At 47.1% G+C, this 20110-nt stretch overlaps 1 protein-coding gene across 5 annotated transcripts in view; it reads left to right on the top strand.

Annotated features, from left to right (window-relative positions):
• The window catches only part of WIPF2 (WAS/WASL interacting protein family member 2), a 194449-nt gene that overhangs the window by 153852 nt on the left and 20487 nt on the right, over positions 1–20110 (top strand). The window contains exon 8 of one of the 5 annotated variants that reach the window (XM_063959778.1): positions 8556–9347. The exons of the other annotated variants lie outside the window; for them this stretch is intronic. Within the exon in view, the coding sequence (XP_063815848.1) occupies positions 8556–8650 (95 nt within the window). The 3' untranslated portion in view covers positions 8651–9347. Of the gene's footprint in view, positions 1–8555; positions 9348–20110 lie in introns of those variants that run through there. 5 annotated transcript variants of the gene reach the window in all.

Below are 20110 nucleotides of genomic sequence, written 5' to 3' on the forward strand. Positions count from 1 at the left end.
GTGTGTCCGCTATGTCATTATCATTTTTGCTTAAGACTCCCAACTTGTCTTTTAAAGGGCCTATACTCTCCTTCTTTAATCTCTTGCTATTAATGTATTTAAATTTTTTTGGGATTCGCTTTGCTTTCCTTTGCTACTAGTTTTTCAGTTTCTACTTTAGCCGCTCTTATTTCCTTTTTGCATATTTTGTTACATTCCTTATAGTGCTGAAATGACTCTGCTTCCCCGTCAGATTTGTATTTCTCTTAACGCACTGCAGCTGTGCGTCATTGCTCCCATACACCTCACATACTCCGGTCGCTGTAAGGGATGCGGAGCGCAGGGGGGGGGGGGGCGGCGGCGCCGGCGCCCTGGGCGGCAATATAAACCTCTGCATGGCATAAAGAATATATACATGTACAGGTGGACTCTGTACATGTATATAAAAGAGCCCCCGCCATATTTCACTAAGTTTGAGCGGGACAGAAGCCTGCCGCCGAGGGGGAGGAGCTTCTCCCTCAGCACTCACCAGCGCCATTTTCTCTCCACAGCACTGCTGAGAGGAAGCTCCCCGGACTCTCCCCTGCTTACACGCGGTGAAAGGGTGCTTAAAAGAGAGGGGGGGCACATATTTGGCGGTTTACATATTATACAGCGCTGCTGGGGAAAAACAATTTGTGTTAGTCTCCAGGGTTATTGCGCTGGGGTGTGTGCTGGCTTACTCTCTCTCTGTCTCTCCAAAGGGCCTTGACAGGGATACTGTCTTCAGGAAAGGGGTTCCCTGTGTGTGTGTGTGAAGTGTGTCGGTACGCGTGTGTCGACATGTTTGACGAGGAAGGCTCGCTTAATGTGGAAGGGGAGTGCTTGAATGTCAGGTCGCCGTCGGCAACGCAGACACCGGAATGGGTGGATATGCTGAATGTCTTGAATGCAAATGTCAATCTATTGCATAAAAGATTAGACAAAGCAGAAGCTAGGGATCAGTCAGGTAGCCAGTCCATGCCTGTCCCTGGGGCGCCAGGTCCTTTGGGGTCTCAGAAGCGCACCATATCCCAGATCGATGACACAGATACCGACACAGATACTGACTCTAGTGTCGACTATGAAGATGCAAAATTACAGCCAAAGGTGGCTAAGGGTATACGGTACATGCTTATGGCCATTAAAGAGGTTTTGCATATTACTGAGGAACCCCCTGTCCCTGACACGAGGGTACACATGTATAAAGGGAAAAAGCCTGAAGTCACTTTCCCATCCTCATTTGAATTAAGTGACTTGTGCGAAAAGGCTTGGGAATCTCCGGATAGGAGACCACAAGTTCCCAAAAGGATTCTCATGGCGTATCCTTTTCCACAAACTGATAGGATACGCTGGGAATCTTCGCCAAAAGTTGACAAGGCGCTGACACGTTTGTCCAAAAAGGCTGCCTTCTCAGGATACGGCTTCCCTCAAGGAACCTGCTGATCGCAGGCAGGAAATTACCTTAAAGCACATTTACAATCATTCCGGTACTATTGCTCGACTGGCTAAGGCATCGGCCTGGGTTTGTAGTGCGGTTGTAGCATGGGCAGATTCCTTATCTACGGAAATTGACACCTAAGATAGGGACGCCATTCAAAAGCCCATAGAGCATATCCGAGATGCTGCCTTGTATATGAGGGATGCTCAGAGAGACATTTGTTTATTAAGCTCCAGAATAAATGCTATGTCTATTTCTGCTAGGCGGCTCTTGTGGACCCGACAGTGGACGGGAGATGCCGATTCAAAGCGGCATATGGAGTCCTTGCCTTACAAGGGGGTGGAGTTGTTTGGAGACGGCCTCTCGGATCTTGTCTCTACGGCTGGTAAGTCAAATTTCTTACCTTATGTCCCCCCGCAACATACAAAAAAGGCACCTCATTATCAAATGCAGTCCTTTTTTTCCAATAAAAACAAGAAGGTACGTGGATCATCCTTTGTTGCCAGAGGGAAAGGCAGGGGAAAAAAGCTGCACACCGCTAGTTCCCAAGAGCAGAAGTCCTCCCCCGCGTCGGCAAAGTCCACCGCATGACACTGGAGCTTTCCGGGGGGAGGCAGATCTGGTGGGGGCTCGTCTTCGATTTTTCAGCCACGTCTGGGTTCACTCGCAGGTGGATCCCTGGGCATTAGAGATTGTTTCCCAGGGATACAGGCTGGAATTCGAAGACATGCCTCCTCGCCGATTTTTAAAATCGGCTCTGCCGGCTTCCCCGTCAGAGAGAGAGCTAGTGTTGACAGCAATCCAAAAATTGTATACTCAACAGGTGATTGTCACAGTTCCTCATCTCCAGCAAGGATAGGGATATTACTCAACCCTGTTTGTGGTCCCGAAACCGGACGGTTCGGTCAGACCCATTTTAAACCTGAAATCTCTGAACCTGTACTTGAAGAGGTTCAAGTTCAAAATGGAATCACTCAGGGCGGTCATCGACAGCCTGGAGGGGGGGGGGGATTGGATGGTGTCCATGGACATAAAGGATGCTTACCTTCATGTTCCGATATTCCCCCCCGCATCAGGCGTTCCTGAGATTTGCAGTGCAGGACTGTCACTACCAATTTCAGACGTTGCCGTTTGGGCTTTCCACGGCCCCGAGAATTTTCACCAAGGTAATGGCGGTAATGATGGTGCTCCTGCGCAGGCAGGGGGTCACAATTATCCCATACTTGGACGATCTCCTCATAAAGGCGAGATCTCGGGAGAGGTTGCTGGACAGCGTGTCTCTGTCCATGAAGACGTTGCAGTTACACGGCTGGATTCTCAATATACCGAAGTCCCAGCTAGTCCCTACAACGCGTCTGACCTTTTTGGGGCTGATTCTAGACACAGACCAGAAAAAGGTTTTTCTTCCGATGGAAAAGGTTCAGGAACTCATAGCCATGGTTAGGAACCTATTAAAACCAAAAAAGGTTTCAGTGCATCATTGCACGCGGGTCCTGGGGAAGATGGTGGCTTCCTACGAGGCCATCCCTTTCGGCAGGTTCCATGTTTCGGCAGGTTCCATGCGAGGACCTTTCAATGGGACCTTTTGGACAAGTGGTCCGGGTCCCATCTACAAAAGCATCAAAAGATCACACTGTCTCCCAGGACCAGGGTATCTCTTCTGTGGTGGCTGAACAGTGCTCACCTACTAGAAGGTCGCAGGTTCGGCATTCAGGACTGGGTCCTGGTGACCACGGACGCAAGCCTCTGAGGCTGGGGAGCAGTGACACTGGGAAGAAATTTCCAAGGTTTCTGGTCAAGCCTAGAGTCTTGTCTCCACATCAACGTCCTGGAGTTGAGGGCCATATACAACGCCCTGCGTCAAGCGGAGGAATTGCTTCGGAGAAAACTGGTTCTGATTCAGTCAGACAATGTCACGGCAGTGGCTCATATAAACCGCCAAGGCGGAACAAGGAGCAGAATGGCCATGGCAGAAGCGACCAGGATTCTACGCTGGGCGGAAGGCCATGTAAGCGCGCTTTCAGCGGTGTTCATCCCGGGGGTTGACAACTGGGAGGCGGACTTCCTCAGCAGGCACGACCTGCATCCGGGAGAGTGGGGACTTAATCAAGAAGTCTTCGCACAGATCACGGATCGTTGGGGACTGCCTCAAATCGACATGATGGCATCCCGTCTCAACAAAAAGCTAAAGCGGTATTGCGCCAGGTCAAGGGACCCTCAGGCGGTAGCGATAGACGCTCTGGTGACATCTTGGGTGTACAGATCGGTCTATGTGTTTCCTCCTCTTCCTCTCATACCCAAGGTGTTGAGAATAATACGAAGAAGCAGGGTCAGAACAATACTCATTGTTCCAGATTGGCCACGGAGGACTTGGTATCCGGAGCTGCAAGAGTTGCTCGCAGGGGATCCGTGGCCTCTTCCTCTAAGGCAGGGCCTACTGCGGCAGGGGCCCTGTCTGTTCCAAGACTTACCGCGGCTGCGTTTGACGGCATGGCGGTTGAACGCCAGATCCTAGTGGAAAAAGGGATTCCGGAGGAGGTCATTCCTACCCTGATCAAGGCTAGGAAAGACGTGACGTTAAAACATTATCACCGTATATGGCGGAAATATGTTTCTTGGTGTGAGGCCAGAGCCACTCCTACGGAGGAGTTCCATTTGGGCCGTCTACTCCACTTCCTTCAAACAGGAGTGACTTTGGGCCTAAAATTAGGGTCCATAAAGGTCCAGATTTCGGCCTTATCCATTTTCTTTCAAAGAGAATTGGCCTCTATCCCTGAAGTACAGACGTTTATGAAGGGAGTGCTGCATATTCAGCCTCCTTTTGTGCCTCCGGTGGCGCCTTGGGATCTTAACGTGGTGTTACGGTTCCTCAAGTCACCCTGGTTTGAACCACTCAAAACGGTGGAGTTGAAATACCTGACGTGGAAAGTGGTCATGTTGTTGGCGTTCGCTTCGGCAAGACGTGTTTCCGAATTAGCGGCTTTATCACATAAAAGCCCATACTTGGGTTTTCACGTGGATAGGGCAGAGTTGAGGACTCGCCCTCACTTTCTGCCAAAAGTGGTCTCCTCTTTTCATGTGAACCAACCTATTGTCGTGCCTGTGGCTACACGGGACTTGGAGAATTCCGAGTCCCTGGATGTAGTCAGGGCTTTGAAGATTTATGTGACCAGAACGGCTAGAATCAGGAAACTGAAGCTTTGTTCGTTCTGTATGCGGCCAACAAGGTTGGCGCTCCTGCTACAAAGCAGATTATTGCTCCCTGGATCTGTAACACGATTCAGCAGGCGCATTCTATGGCAGGATTGCCGTTACCGAAATCGGTTAAGGCCCACTCCACTAGGAAAGTGGGCTCTTCTTGGGCGGCAGCCCGAGGGGTCTCGGTATTACAGTTGTGCCGAGCAGCTACTTGGTCGGGGACAAACACCTTTGCAAAGTTCTATAAGTTTGATACCCTGGCTGAGGAGGACCTCCTGTTTGCTCAATCGGTGCTGCAGAGTCATCCGCACTCTCCCGCCCGTTTGGGAGCTTTGGTATAATCCCCATGGTCCTTACGGAGTCCCCAGCATCCTCTAGGACGTTAGAGAAAATAAGATTTTACTTACCGGTAAATCTATTTCTCGTAGTCCGTAGAGGATGCTGGGCGCCCGTCCCAAGTGCGGACTTCTTCTGCAAGACTTGTATATAGTTATTGCTTACATAAGGGTTATGTTATAGTTTTCGGTTGTACCGTGGCTATGTTGTTGTTCATACTGTTAACTGGGTAAGTTTATCACAAGTTATACGGTGTGATTGGTGTGGCAGGTATGAATCTCGCCCTTAGATTTACAAAAATCCTTCCTCGTACTGTCCATCTCCTCTGGGCACGGTTTCCCTAACTGAGGTCTGGAGGAGGGGCATAGAGGGAGGAGCCAGTGCACACCCAGAGTCCAAAGCTTTCTTAAAGTGCCCTATCTCCTGCGGAGCCCGTCTATTCCCCATGGTCCTTACGGAGTCCCCAGCATCCCCTACGGACTAGGAGAAATAGATTTACCGGTAAGTAAAATCTTATTTTTTTAAATGCTCGCCTTTTCTTGCCAATAAGTTCCTTAATCTTTTTGTTAAGCCACATCGGTTTATGATTTTTATTCCTTTTTTTGCTGCTCGTAGGAATAAATTTGAGTGTATTTTTAGCTAGCAGGAATTTTAGTACCTCCCATTTCTCCGTAGTATTTTTTCCTAAAAACAAACCTTCCCATTCAATATCCCTGAAAAATACCCTCATCTTTTCAAAATTTGCTTTGCTAAAGTTTAGAGTCCTAGTTGAGCCAGTATAGGGCTGTTTTATGGAAACTGATATTGAATGTGACCATATTGTGGTCGCTGTTTCCTATGGGTTCCCCTACTATAATACCTGATACCAAATCCCCATTGTTTGTTAATACCAGGTCTAAGATTGCATTGTACCTAGTTGGTTCCTCAATTAGTTTAACTAAGTAGTTATCATTAAGTGTGTTTAAAAACATATTGCCCCTAGCAGTATCACATGAATCATTTTTCCAGTTTATCTCTGGATAGTTAAAATCTCCCATCACTACTATGTCTCCTACTCCTGCTGCTCTTTCAATTTGCTTTAGTAACAATTCCTCATCAGATGCGTTGATACCAGGCGGCCTATCGCATACACCCAATACTAACTTTTTTATTCCTTTTTCCCCGCATGCAATGCAATTTCTACCCATAATGTCTTGACAGTGTCTACAGTCCCCTCCTGAATATCTTCCCGTATATCAGGTTTTAAAAACGGCTTTACGTAAAGACACACCCCTCCACCCTTTTTATTTAGTCTGTCTCTCCTAAACAGTGTATAGCCCTCTAGATTGACTGTCCAATCATGAGATTCGTCCCACCAAGTTTCAGTAATGCCTATAATATCATACTGTTTGCTTGCTGCAAGTATTTCTAGTTCACCCTTTTTACCAGTAATGCTTTTGGCGTTTACATACATACAACTAAGATAAGTATTTTCCCTTGCGTTAGGGACATCTTTCACCTTATGTAGCAATGATGACCTGTAATCGTCATTGGTTAGTGCTTTGGTAAAATCTCTTTTAGTACCCATGTTAGTAACCTTACCGCCTTGTCCAGTCAGACAATGCCACGGCGGTGGCATACATAAACAAGGAGGAACAAAAAGCAGGGCCGCAATGTGAGAGGTGTCCAGGATACTCCTCTGGACGGAACACAACGCCAGGGCCATGTTGGCCATCTTCATTCCAGGAGTGGACATCTGGGAAGCAGACTTCCTCAGCAGGCACGACCTGCACCCAGGGGGAGTGGGGCCTTCACCCGCAGATGTTTCAGCTGTTGGTACAATGGTGGGGCTGCCTGCTGATCGACATGATGGCTTCTCGAAACAAGACGCTGCGTCGATACTGCTCCAGGACATGGGATCCACAGGCTGCAGCGGTGGACGCTCTGACGGCGCCGTGGATTTACCAGTTCATCTATCTGTTCCCTCCGATTCCTCTTATTCCTAGGGTCCTCAAGAGACTAAAAAGGGAAAACGTTCAGGCAATTCTGATTGCCCCGGTTTGGCCTCGACTGGCCTGGTATGCGGGCCTCCTGACCTTGTCCCTCGAGGAGCCCTGGCCTCTGCCGCTTCAGGAAGATCTTCTGCAAGGGCCGTTTATCTATCAAGACTTACCACGGCTACGTTTGACGGCATAGAAGTTGAAAGGGAGATTTTAGCCAGAGGAGGTATTCTTGGAAAGGTTATCTCAACTATGGTCCAGGCTTGGAAGGTGGTCACATCAAACATTACCACCGCATCTGGAAGAAGTATGTATCCTGGTGTGAGGGTCGACAGTACTCCACTGTGGATTTTCATCTGGGACTGTTCTTGCTCTTCCTGCAAGCAGGTGTGGATATGGGCCTTCGTTTGGGATCCATCAAGTCCAGACATTCGTAAAGGGTGTCCTCCTTATTCAACCACCCTTTACACCTCCCACGGCACCGTGGGATCTCAATTTTGGTCCTGACTTTTCTCCATTCTGACTGGTTTGAACCATTACACCGGGTGGATATGAAGTATTTGACTTGGAAGACTGTTATGATGTTGGCCTCCGCAAGGTGTCTTTCAGTATTGGGGGCCTTATCCTGTAAGAGCCCTTATCTGGTGTTTCACGAGGGTAGAGCGGAGCTCAGGACTCGTCCGCATTTTCTGCCTAAGGTTGTTTCGGCATTTCACATCAACCAACCGATTGTGGTTCCTGTGTTGTCTGACACATCAGTTGCCGCAAAATCCTTGGAGGATGTTCGGGTTTTGAACATGTGTGTCAAGAGAACTGCTCGTCACCGGAAATCTGATTCTTTGTTAGTTCTCTAATGCTCCGAAGATTGGATGTCCTGCTTCAAAGCAGTCCATTGATTGTTGGATCCAGATGACTATCCAACAGGCTTGCTCTTCGGCAGCCTTGCCGCTGCCGACTTCTGTTCAGGCCCACTCCACAAGGTCGGTTGGGTTCTTCATGGGCGGCTGCCCTTGGAGTCTCGACTTTGCAGTTATGCCGAGCTGCTACTTGGTCTGGTTCAATCACGTTTGTGAAGTTTTACAGGATCGATACCTTGGCCTCTGAGGATCTTCAGTTTGGTTGCTCGGTTTTGCAGTTGTCTCAGCACTCTCCCACCAGTTCTGGGAGCCTTGAGACATCCCCATGGTAATGCCTTACCATTCCAGTATCCCCTAGGACGTGAGAGAAAATAGGAATTTAATACCTACCGGTAATTCCTTTTCTCCTAGTCCGTAGGCGATATTGGGGGTGATTGAGTTGTTCGCTGCTGTTGTCCCTAGTTTCAAGTTGTGGATTGTGCTGGCTCGTATCTCACCACTTTTTCTTATCTGTTTTCCTGCTCTCAAAGTATGTCCGTCTCTTCGGGCACAGTTTTCCTAGACTGTCTGCAGAAGGGGCATAGAGGGGAGGAGCCAGCACACTGAAGAATTTTTAAAGTGCCAGGCTACAATGGACCCCATCTATTCCCCCATGGGAACTCTTACCATCCCAGTATCCCCTACTGACTAGGAGAAAAGGAATTACCGGTAGGTATTAAATTCCTATTTTTTTTTTCCTTTCTCTAGATGTAGTACTGACCAGAAGAGATTGCTGTAAGAATTTTGGCGCTCGACAGGAAATGATGAATTTTTGTTGTTGTAGCGCCTTTCTCCCAATGTGATTTAAATTACTTTGTTACTGCAGAAGGTGATGCAGCATCTTGGCATGGGGGAGGTGGTCTTTGTTTCTGTTCTAATTGATCTTTCATACTAGTCGTTGCCCCATTGGAGGCCACATTCTAAATGCCCTAATCCACACAAATAACACACTAGGGTCCTTTTTTTCAGAAGCCAATTAACTTGGCAGTACATTTTTGGACTTTGTGGGACATCATTTTAGCACCCTTGGCTGCTGATAAACCAGTAAACGTCATTTATTATTTGTGGACTTTTTGAGCTTTAATCTGCAGATGAGCATATCAGTATTTTACTGATGCATTGAACGCATATAAGTGCATTGCTGCAAAGTTAGATTATGCAATCATTTGTGCCGGAGAGGCTTGAGTTTATTTTACAATCTTTCCACTAATTTGTTAAAATATTTTATTTGTAGTAAGTATATTCTAGTTCTACAGTCTATATTCTAGTTCTAGGGAAAAGAAATAAAACACATTTGTTTTCTCCAGTTTGGTGATTATAGGCTGAATTAAATTAGCCGTGAAATGATGCGAAATAGGGCTGTTTGCGGGTGTGCTCGCTCCCACGATTTGCCTATTCAATTGCAAAGTCGTGGAAACGAGATTACCGCAAAAATTGTTGCCAAAACTGAAAATGGGTAAATCTGCCTGTACCCCCCCAAAAGAACGAAAATTGGATAACAGTATAAAAGTTTATTATTGGTTTTAATAAAAGTTCTTTGTGGTACTTAAAGTGGGTCAAATGGCTGTTGTATACATTTAAAAAAAAAAAAAAAGTAAAACAATTAAAGCTATTGTTTTCAGCAAAAGTGCTAAAATTAAATTTGGGGTACATGAAAAAGGGTTTAAGTATATATTTTGGTCATTTTAGGGGACTTATATAAAAAATAAAAAAAAAGTGGTAACAGACCAATTACTCCCATCTGCAAGTCTAAAAACACTTGTCCCACTCATACAGCACCCCAATATATATACCTCTCCCATACCTTGTACCCCAGTTTCCATAATCTTACACTTTTTCATCCCAAAATGACAAGTCCTTAATGACCAATTAAAATTATTTCAAAACTTCTAAGTGCCTAATTAGTTATTCATTGGGGTGTGCAAGGGGTTCTGAACCAAATCCTGACATTTTTAACTTACAGTAGGGATTTCTCCAAACTTTTCATCTGCTCAGAAGTGATGAATTGAAATTTCATGGTAAAATTACTGCAAATCCATTTTCACGGACAACTCAATAGGCACTTTTGCTATTTGCGGTAAAATAGCAGCTAATTCAATTTGGCCCTATTTGTTTTCGTTTGGGCCATGTCCATGTTCTGTGCACTGCATTAAAGGATATGAGGTGCAACAAAAAAATGAGTTATGGTAGACTTACCTTTGCTAACTCTTTCTTTGAGGTTCATAGGGTCCACGGGGAAACATCGGGCTTGTATGTGGTGGATGAGAGTCCGGGCACCAAACAGTTAATCTGTTAGCATATTCCAGAATGTTCGGCTCCTCTCCCTTATAACCCTGCCTCCATGCTCAGGCATTCAGTTTTGTTAACCAGCTCACAGCAGGAAAAGGAGAGAATAAAGATGTTAGGCACATAAGAACACGTTCTCACAGACAGGAGAAGGGAACCAGAGGCCAATGCCGTAAAAACCCGGAGAGGCTAGGTGCGTCAGGGTGGGGGCCCTGTGGACCTCAAAGAAAGAGAGTTAACAAAGGTAAGTCAACCATAACTCTAGTTTTCTTCTTCAGGCTTTATAGGGCTCTACAGGGAAACATCAGGGATGTCCCAAAGCAGTATTTCAAGGGAGGGGACGCGCCTGAGATTATAAAAGAATTCCACCGTCCAAAAAAAGCATCCTGGGAGGCGAATGTATCAAAGGCATAAAACCTAAGATACTTGTGAATCAAAGACAACGTAGCCACCTTGCACAGTTGTTCAGCTGACGCACAACGATGTGCTGCCCATGAAGGTCCTACAGACCAGGTAGAATGGACAGAAATTGAAGCTGGCACAGGAAGGTCAGCTTGAATGTTTGCTTGTGCAATAGCCTTTCTAATCCACATGGCCAGAGTTTGTTTAGTAACAGGCCAACCACGCTTGTGAAATCCAAAAAGTATGAACAGAGCATCATATCATCTGAAGGGGCTAGTACGGTCTACATAAACACGTAGAGCATGCACCACATCCATAGAATGTTCTTTTGCTAACATTTCTGGTGAGACAAACATCTCTGGTGAGACCAACAATTTCTTGATTAAGGTTGCATTTAGAAACCACTTTAGGAAGATAAGCAGGCCTAGTCCGGAGACCCGCCCTGTCTTGATAAAAAAAAAATCAAGTAGGGGGACGATAGGAAAGAGCTTCTAAGTCTGACACCCTCCTGGCTGATGCAATAGCAAGCAAAAGCCGTACCTTTGTCATCAGCCATTTGTGATCAGCGGACTCCAAAGGTTCAAAGGGGGGCTCCTGAAGAGCGTGCAGCACAACAGATAGATCCCGTGAAGCTATTGGATGGTCATAAAGAGATTGTAAGCGTATGACACCCTTGTACATAAATCAGCAAGCGGACCAATTCTGCGTTGGAACCAGGCTGACAAAGCAGAAATGTTTACTTTAAGAGAGGCAAGGTGCAAGCCTAAATCCAAACCTCTGAAGAAAAGCTAGTATTCTTGAAATTTTAAAGATAGTTGCATCATCGCTGCTTGGCACCGCACCACGTTAAGTATGCTACACTGTATAATATATACGAGCTGAAGCAGGTTTACGTGCCTTAAGCATAGTTTGAATAACAGAATTTGAAAATCCTTCTGTTCTTAGGATGGACAGATGGGCCAGATCTGGATGGAGACATGGGCCCTGAGATGGAAGGCCCAGTCATAGAGGAAGGTGAAGAGGTTTTCCTATGGAGATGCCTTGGAGATTGGAGAACCAATGCCTCCTGGGCTACCAGTGAGGTTTCCACCTTCTTGTTTGAATTTCCGAAGTACTTGAGGTTGAAGGCAAACCGGAGGGATGATGTTCGGTAGACGAAATGTCCATTGGACCGATAAGGAGTCTATGAATGCTGGTTGTATATTCCTGGACCGGGACCCCAAAACTGGAACTTTGTGGTTGTGGCTGGAGGCCATTTAGATCCACGACTGGTAGGCCCCACCTGTCCATGAGGAGCTGGAAGATCTCCGGGTGATGAGCCCATTCTCCGTCGTAATCATCCTGGCGACTGATTAAATCCGCTTACCAGTTGAGTATGCCCAGAATGAACACAGCTGATATGGCAGAAAGATGACGTTCCGCCCACCTGAGTGTCTTGGCCACTTCCTGCATCGCTATTTTGCTGCGAGTTCTCTATTTGTGGTTGATATACGCCACTGCTGTGGCGTTGTCGGACTGCACTTGAATTGGTCTTCCCTTAAGAATGCTGAGGGCTAGGGTCAACGCATTGTACACCGCTCTCAGTTCATGCACATTGATTAGTAACCGAGATTCTGCCAGGATCCATCGACCCTGAAATTAATGTTGTTCAGTTACAGCTCCCCAACCGTGAAGACTGGCATTTGTTGTTAGAAGCACCCAACTGGGGATCCAGATGGGTCGGCCCCTGTCCAGGTGATGGTTGTGGAGCCACCAAGTCAGTGAAAGACAATCTTCCGAAGTCAGAGTTGTCATTTGTGACTTGATGCGATGAGGCTGACCGTTTCACATGGAAAGAATCAGCCGCCGTAGAGGGCGAGAGTGAAACTGAACAAATTCGAACATTGACACCATCAGACTGAGGACTTGCGTTGCCGAATGCACCGACACCAGGGGACGGTGAAGGAACTGGTGTATTTTGTTCCTCAACTTCAAGATCTTGTCTGATGAGAGGAAAAGTTGTTGATTTTGAGAGTCCAGCACAGCCCCCAGATGCAAAATCTGCTGAGATGGTGTAAGGGAGGACTTTTTCCAGTTGATCAGCCATCCGTGACGTTGAAGGTGACTGAGGAGAACCTCTTGTGAGTTCGCTAGAATCAGCAGGTCCTCTTGGCATGGGAGTATTCTGACTCGCTGATGACGAAGGTATGCAGCCATGACAGCCATGACTTTGGTAAATTTCCTGGGCGTCGTTGCTAGACCAAACAGCCGTGCCTGGAACTGATGATGGTTGTTGCAGATAGCAAACTACAGGAAAAGTTGATGCAAAAGTGCAATAGGAATATGCAGATATACATCCTGTATATCCAGTGAGACCATAAAGTCCCCAGTTTCCATGGCGAAAACTATGGATCGTAAGGTTTCCATGCGAAACTTGGAAACTTTCACAAACTTGTTGAGAGATTTCATGTTGAGAATTGGCCTGCATGACCCATTGGGCTTTGGTACCATGAAGAGGGTCGAGTAGTAGGCTCTTCCCCGTTGAAACTGGGGAACTGGCACTATCACCCTAGATTATAGAAGTGAGTTGACCACTTTTTTTTAAATTTTATTATATCTCTATTTTAAACATATCACATTATAATGTCATCAAGAACATTAAACAATCATGACAGTCATTTAAATTATTTAGTTGTATACTGGCATGATAAAATATATATATATTTTTTTTACCATTATGCATATATCTAAACATTTCTTCTGCAGGGTCCACAGGTTATCCACAAGATAACATTGGGATATGAGGTAGCGACAGTGGATTGGCACCAAACGATCAAAGCTTTCAGCCTCCCAGAACGCAACAGGCCCATCCCTATATCCCCGTCCTGGCTCAGGTAATTTGTTTTTTTGTTTGGTGCAGCAGGAGCCGGACCATGGTTTTTAGCAGCCATAAGCTTTTATGTTTTATTTTTATATTCTTGCTATACTTTTTGAGTGATCTTTCTAAAAAGCGTCTTATACGTACCTTAGAAAGAGTCGCTCCAACAACTCCCTGCTGGGTCGCAACAACGCTTACCCACGTTAAAGAGCTGTTTCGGCGGGTGTCTATGTAGGATGTACTAGCAAGTCCAGCAGACGTTACCAGGCAGTGGCCGGAGCACGGGGAGAAGGTAAGGCATCGGTTCTGCTTAGTAGAGGAAACGTGAGACAGCCACACTGTTTCGGGATGGAGACTACTGAACAGTCGCTGATGCGGCTGCCACCTCGGGTGCACCAGTGCTAGGCCTCAGGGATCATAGGCTCCAGGGGGGTAGTATGAGGCCGCGATCCCTAGGGTTGATGTCAGCAGTGGGGAGTAAGATGCTCCCTTGGTCGCCCCTCCCCCCACGGTTCATGACCAGTTTCCTCCAAATTTCCTGCCATGAACTGATTTCCCGCTTCCGTCTGAGACGCAGTGTATCTAAAAGTACCCAGTCGCAGCATAGGCAGCTGTATGACTGGTGCGTCGATGTTCACTTGGGCGTCTGTGTTCACTGTAGGTTCACGGGGCAATTGTGTACACTAATAGCGTCTGGATCCACTCAGCGTTCAATAACGTATTGATCGATCCTGGAAGCGGGGTGAAATCTCCCTGTAACCCACTCTCCTAAGCCGGGTGATACAGCACTAAATCTCTACCTTTGGTACGAATAGTTGGATAAGTGCCTGATGCATATGTCTGTAAACTATTGCTGCGGTTTTCATTCGCTGTGCGACTGAATACGTTTAAACTCCTTCATAACGTAATGCTGTAATATGTTTCTCCTGCATACTTGAAATGTATCTGTAGTTCATTATGTGCACATATTGCTTTTTATACGAATGTGTAACCTGTGACTGATTGCTAGTGTGATTGCTGACTTTACTGTTTTCTGTCCGTTTCTGTGTATTCCGATCCTTAATGCTGATTCCAAGCAGGGTTGGATCGGATTGTATGTCACTTTAACAAATTTTAACGTGATTGCAGTCACAATTTGTGTAGTTAACACTGTAAAGGTGTGTGATTTATTTATCATGACTAAGAGAGGCAAGGGTGAGGAGGATACTTTCCACAGCAACACCAGCACTCGTCATGTTTGTCTTGCAAAGCTGGGTTAACCTCTCAGGATTTGGTTCAAAGTGGATTATGTGCAAATTGTTTTAGCTTTCACCAAAGCCTCTTGAATAATCTGAGGCAGGCACAGGTTCAGGTTGAACCCCCATGGGCTACATTTGCACAGACATTATCTAGTATAACTGAGCGGATAATGCCAGCTCCTATAGCAGGGATAGGTTACCCTATTAACCCTAACATGCAACATTCCACCTGCGGGTTTTCACATCCTGTACAGGATACGGCAGCCTCTCAACAGAAACAGGCTGAAAGGCCGGTGGTAAGTAAATCGCATAGACATGAAACAACATCTTCACAATCTACACGTTTCATTTGAGAAATCGTCAAAGGATGAGGACTCATTGCATTCTGGGTCTGCATACAGAGATGAGGAGGGAGGTCTCAGCTCAGAGGACATTTCTGAGCTAATTAGTGCTATGAAAGCCATTCTATCCTTAGAGGAGGCAGTTGAGCCTTTGTTAAAAACTAAGGCACCTGTGTTTAAACATCTAAAAATAGGACGGAGTTTCCTGGGTCAGAACAGCGGATGAAAATTATGCAAGAGGCTTTGGTTACACCCAGTAAGAAGTTTAGAATTCCAAGGAAATGGAATTCCCATTATCCTTTTCCGGCTGGGGACTGTTTAAAAATGGAGGTGGCTCCCAAAGTAGATATACATGTCATCCGATTGGTGCGAAAATCTACATTACCTCTGCCTTTAACATAATTAAATTATGTCATAGATAGGAAAATAGATGGTTGTCTTAAAACCATTTTCTCCTTGTCTGGGACAATCATAAGACCAGCCATTGGTTTGGTTTGGATGGCAAAAGCAGGGAAGCCTGGGCTGATGCATTGGAGGATGACCTTTCAATGGCATCTAGAGAGCAAAAATCCCATATTGCACATATCAAACAGGCAGCTGTTTTTATGGAAAAAGCTGCCTTGTATATGGGTACAACTGCCTCTCAGGCATCAGCCACAGCAGTTGCAGCTCGCAGAGCGGTTTGGCTACGTACATGGAAAGCTGACTCGCAATCTAAGAAGGTTCTGGAGTCTGCCTTTTACTGGAGATATTTTTTGGTAAAGAATTAAACAGTATTTCTTCTGCGGGGTACGCTGGGCTCCACAAGGAATAACATCGGGGTGTAGAGTAGGATCTTGATCCGAGGTACCAACAGGCTCAAAGCTTTTGACTGTTCCCAAGATGCACAGCGCCTCCTCCTCTCTAACCCCGCCTCCGTGCACAGGAGCTCAGTTTGTAGGTTGGTGCCATGCAGTAAGCAGGCACTTAATAGGAGGGCTGCCTTTGGCAGCCTATTGGATAGCTTTTTTTGAAGAAAAGACAGAAGAATTATTCTAACAAGACTTCAGGGCTGCAGTGTGTAAAGTCTCATAGACTTTTCTGACTGCAGCTCCATCACCCCCAGCGGCGCTGTATACTCCCGCGCCCTGGTTGCCGGGTCACTGCAGCGGAGGCTCCGGTTCCTTCCAGCGTCAGTCACACACACACCGCTGTCGTCTTGGATCGCGTGGCCGCAGGAACGGGAGAGGTAAGGGGTCTCTTTGGCCACACATTACCGCAAGCAAGCGCGGCCGTGGGAGGCGTGCGCGCTGGCGTGGACACTGTTACTGGGCAGCCGCTCCACTAGTCACCAGGGACATTAACAGGGCACAGGTCTGTTTTTTTTTTAACTTGAATTAACCCAGTTTTTCAAAGCCCGCAGCGCCCGGTGGGGATGCCAGCAGGGGGAGCAGGCCTAACCTTTAGCCCCTCCCCCAGCCCTAGGGCGCCATTTCTGAAAATGTTCCCACCCTGGAGCTGCATTTCTCTCCCTCACTCCCTGTCAGCAGCCATCACAGACAGAGTTGAGCTGTTCCTGGGACTGCTGGGGCAAATCCTCCTCTGTACAGCCGCCTGATCGCCAGCGCTGTGCATATTACAGGACACAAGTATTCTACTTGTCACTGCGACAGTGTTAGTTAAGAAAGAGTGCATACATTCAGGGTTGTGTGGTACAAACACCCTGTGATATACATCCAGTATCTGTGTTTTGTTATATCTATTGTTGACACATATAGCCAAACTGAGTATTACTTTGTATTGCTATCCAGTGCAATTTTATGGTGCATAATTTCTGCATGATACGCTTGTGACTACATATGTGTGTGTGCATGTAGCTGCTGTGTGGCTGCCTTATAAACCTTTTACACTCACAGCCGGGTCACTCCCGGGATGCATTCCTGGGACTGACCCCTTTCACACTGCACTAAGACCTGGGATCGACCCGGGACAGCCCCATTTACACTGATCCCGGGATATCCCTGCAAATGCATATGTATGGCATTAGAAATGGCCTTTTTCTGGCTCACATAGATGAGGTCACAATACTCAACACCTTCAAAAACTGCTTTTTCAGAGTCTTCATTTTGTTTAAAACTTGCTGTTGTGTACGGATAATTCCTCTGGCTTCAAGCATCTTGGATATGTTTTAAAAATGACTGCATCTTTCACTGTGCCTGTGATCTGCCTCATTATTTCCTCCTCTCCCCTAATGCTGAGCAGTTCTCTCACCTCCTGGTCTGTCCAGGTCGCCATGCTGCCTTGCTCCCACGCTTCCAGTTCGCTCCCCTGGGCTCTGAAAGATTACCTCTTTTCTGAGCCCAAGAAAGCTCCAATCCGAGGCCTTTTAACAGTCCCGGGTAGTGAATCCCGGGACGGGCCCTTTCACACTACACAGCTTCCCGAGATGGTCCCCTGGTCGAGACCTGGGATGAAATCCTGGGATGCTCATCCCGGGAAATTGTCTCTGTACCCTTTCACACTGAGCAAAATCCCGGGATGATGCGCGTTCATATGCAATATCCCGGGATATTTTTGCGAGTGTAAAAGGGGTATTATTGGGTATTTCACTCAGCGTGCTACTCCTATATTCCTATACCTGAGGGGGCTAAGTGTATCGGGTTTTTCTATATAATATAGGATTTGTTTCACAAGATATACTTGCTGTGTATTTTTACTTGTGATTTATAGTCACCCTATATTTCTCTTGAACTCCCAGTTTGTGCTGTCATAGTCACGCTTCACTGGGAGTTCTTGCTAGGTATATCGCTGCTAAGACTTGTACCAGGTTGCCCGATATTGTGCACATTAGTATGTCAGCTACACGTGGCAACGGAGCTGGGGCTTCTCCTACATTGCGTGGTGGTGATGCCGCAGACGCGTTGGAGGAGAATATGGCAGCTGAGAGTTCAGGTTCAGGGGGTTCCTTACCCCCTAGTGGGTCCGTAGCACCAGGGGCATCACAGGACCCACCTTGGGCTACCTTTTCCACGCTGTTAAAAACGCTTGTAACTAAATTGGCGCCCCCTGTGGGACCACCTGTGCCACTGCAGCAGTTTATGATCCCTTCTATTAATCCACCATGGGCAGATCAAATCTCCACTCAGTTACAGCATTTGAACCGGTCATTGACTAAATCTAAGTGTCACTCTCGCCCGCCTAAGACTAAGTCGTCTTCTAAACGGGCCATTACCTCCTCCCAATCCACTGCTATCCCAGACACGTCCTCTGAGGAGGATGGTGCACATACCGACTCCACAGACACTGACTCAGATGTTTCTGATGGGGAAGGGAAATCATTGGTGGATGTCCCGGATTTGATTGAGGCAATTAGGCTCATTCTTTAGGTGTCTGATGATCCTGAGCCTGAGGCTGTCTCTAAAAAGCCGGATAGGTTTAAACGTAAGAAGGTGGTTAAACAAGTTTTACCACATTCTGAACACCTGGTTAACATACGTCAAGAATCCTGGGAAAATCCAGGGTCAAAATTCACACCAAATAAGAGACTGTTGGCTTGCTATCCTCTCTCTGCGGAGATATGTAAAAATTGGGAAACTCCTCCGCCTGTAGATTCTCATGTGGCGCGCATGGTAGTTTCCTCTGCTCTGCCAGTATCTACAGTCACCTCTCTGAAGGAATCGACGGATAGACGTGTGGAGGGTTGTTTAAAAGCGATTTACACCCTAACGGGGGCTGTGCATAAAGCAACCATTGCAGCGACATGGGCTGCTGAAGCTGTTGAGGCGTGGGCTCAGGAGCTTGAGGCGGAACTGCCTTCCAACACATCTGAGCATGCTCGACAATGTCTCTCATATATTACCATGGCTTCTCTGTACCTTAAAGAGGTGGCCTCCGATGCCGGGGTGCTGGCGGCCAAGGCTGCTACTACGTCCCTCTTGGCCAGACGTATCCTTTGGTTGAGATCCTGGTCGGTGGATATGGATTCCAAGAAAACCCTGGAGGTGCTTTCTTTCAAGGGAGACATTCTCTTTGAAGAAGACCTCAATAAGATTGTGGCTGATCTGGCTACTGCTAAAACAGCTTGCCTACCTAGTACGGCTCCTTCCGCACAGAAGGCTAAAAGTACTTTCCCTCAGCCCTTTCGTCCTCCAAGTAAAGCAAAAGGTCAGGCATTCCCAAAGCAAGCTCGTGCTTCCAGACCTGCAAAGCCCAGACCGAAACGTGCCTGGGCTGCCCGTCAGCCTTCTTCCAAAACTGACAAGCCTGCCGCAGGACGGGGCGGGCCTCTCTCTGGTGGATCACTTCTAGGTTTTGCCCAGGAATGGTTGAAGACCACTTCAGATACCTGGGTAAGGGAAGTAGTCACTCGAGGTTACACTATACTCTTCAAGAATCGTCCCCCTCATCGATTTAGCCTGACAGATGTGCCTCTGGATCCGGCAAAAGCAAACACTTTGCACTCGGTAGTACACTCCCTCCTGACCACAGGAGTGGTGGTACAGGTGCCTCTAGCTCAGAGAGGCAAGGGGTAATATTCACCGCTGTTCCTAGTCCCGAAACCGAACGGGTCCTCGCGGCCCATTCTCAATCTGAAGTCCTTGAACAAGCATGTGTGGGTCTCCAAGTTTCGTATGAAAACTCTGCGCTCTATTGTTCTGGCCTTGGAGCCTGGGGACTTTATGGTCTCCCTGGACATACAGGATGCCTACCTGCATATACCTATTGCGGTGTCTCATCAGCAGTACCTGAGGTTTGCGGTGGGCAACCTCCATTAGCAATTTCGGGCGTTACCCTTTGGTTCGACAACGGCTCCCCGAGTTTTCACCAAAGTTATAGCGGTCATGACGGCTACACTCCGCCATCAAGGGGTCAGGATCCTACCGTATTTGGACGATTTGTTGATCCTGGCGAATTCCCCAGAACTTCTCCTGTGTCATCTCGATCTGACGGTCCAGTGCATGAAAGCCCACGGGTGGCTGATCAACTGGAACAAATCCTCCCTGGTTCCTGATTGGAGCATGGTACACCTGGGAGCGTTATTGGACACTCTCAACCAGCAGTTGTTCCTGTTTCAGGAGAAAGTCCTGAAACTTCAGGACAGGATTCAATGCTTCCTATCTCGTCTGCAAGTGTCGATTCATTCTGCAATGCAAGTGCTAG

Source organism: Pseudophryne corroboree, chromosome 3 (genome assembly GCF_028390025.1).
Source record: "Pseudophryne corroboree isolate aPseCor3 chromosome 3, aPseCor3.hap2, whole genome shotgun sequence".
In the NCBI taxonomy this organism is placed as follows: Eukaryota; Metazoa; Chordata; class Amphibia; order Anura; family Myobatrachidae; genus Pseudophryne; species Pseudophryne corroboree.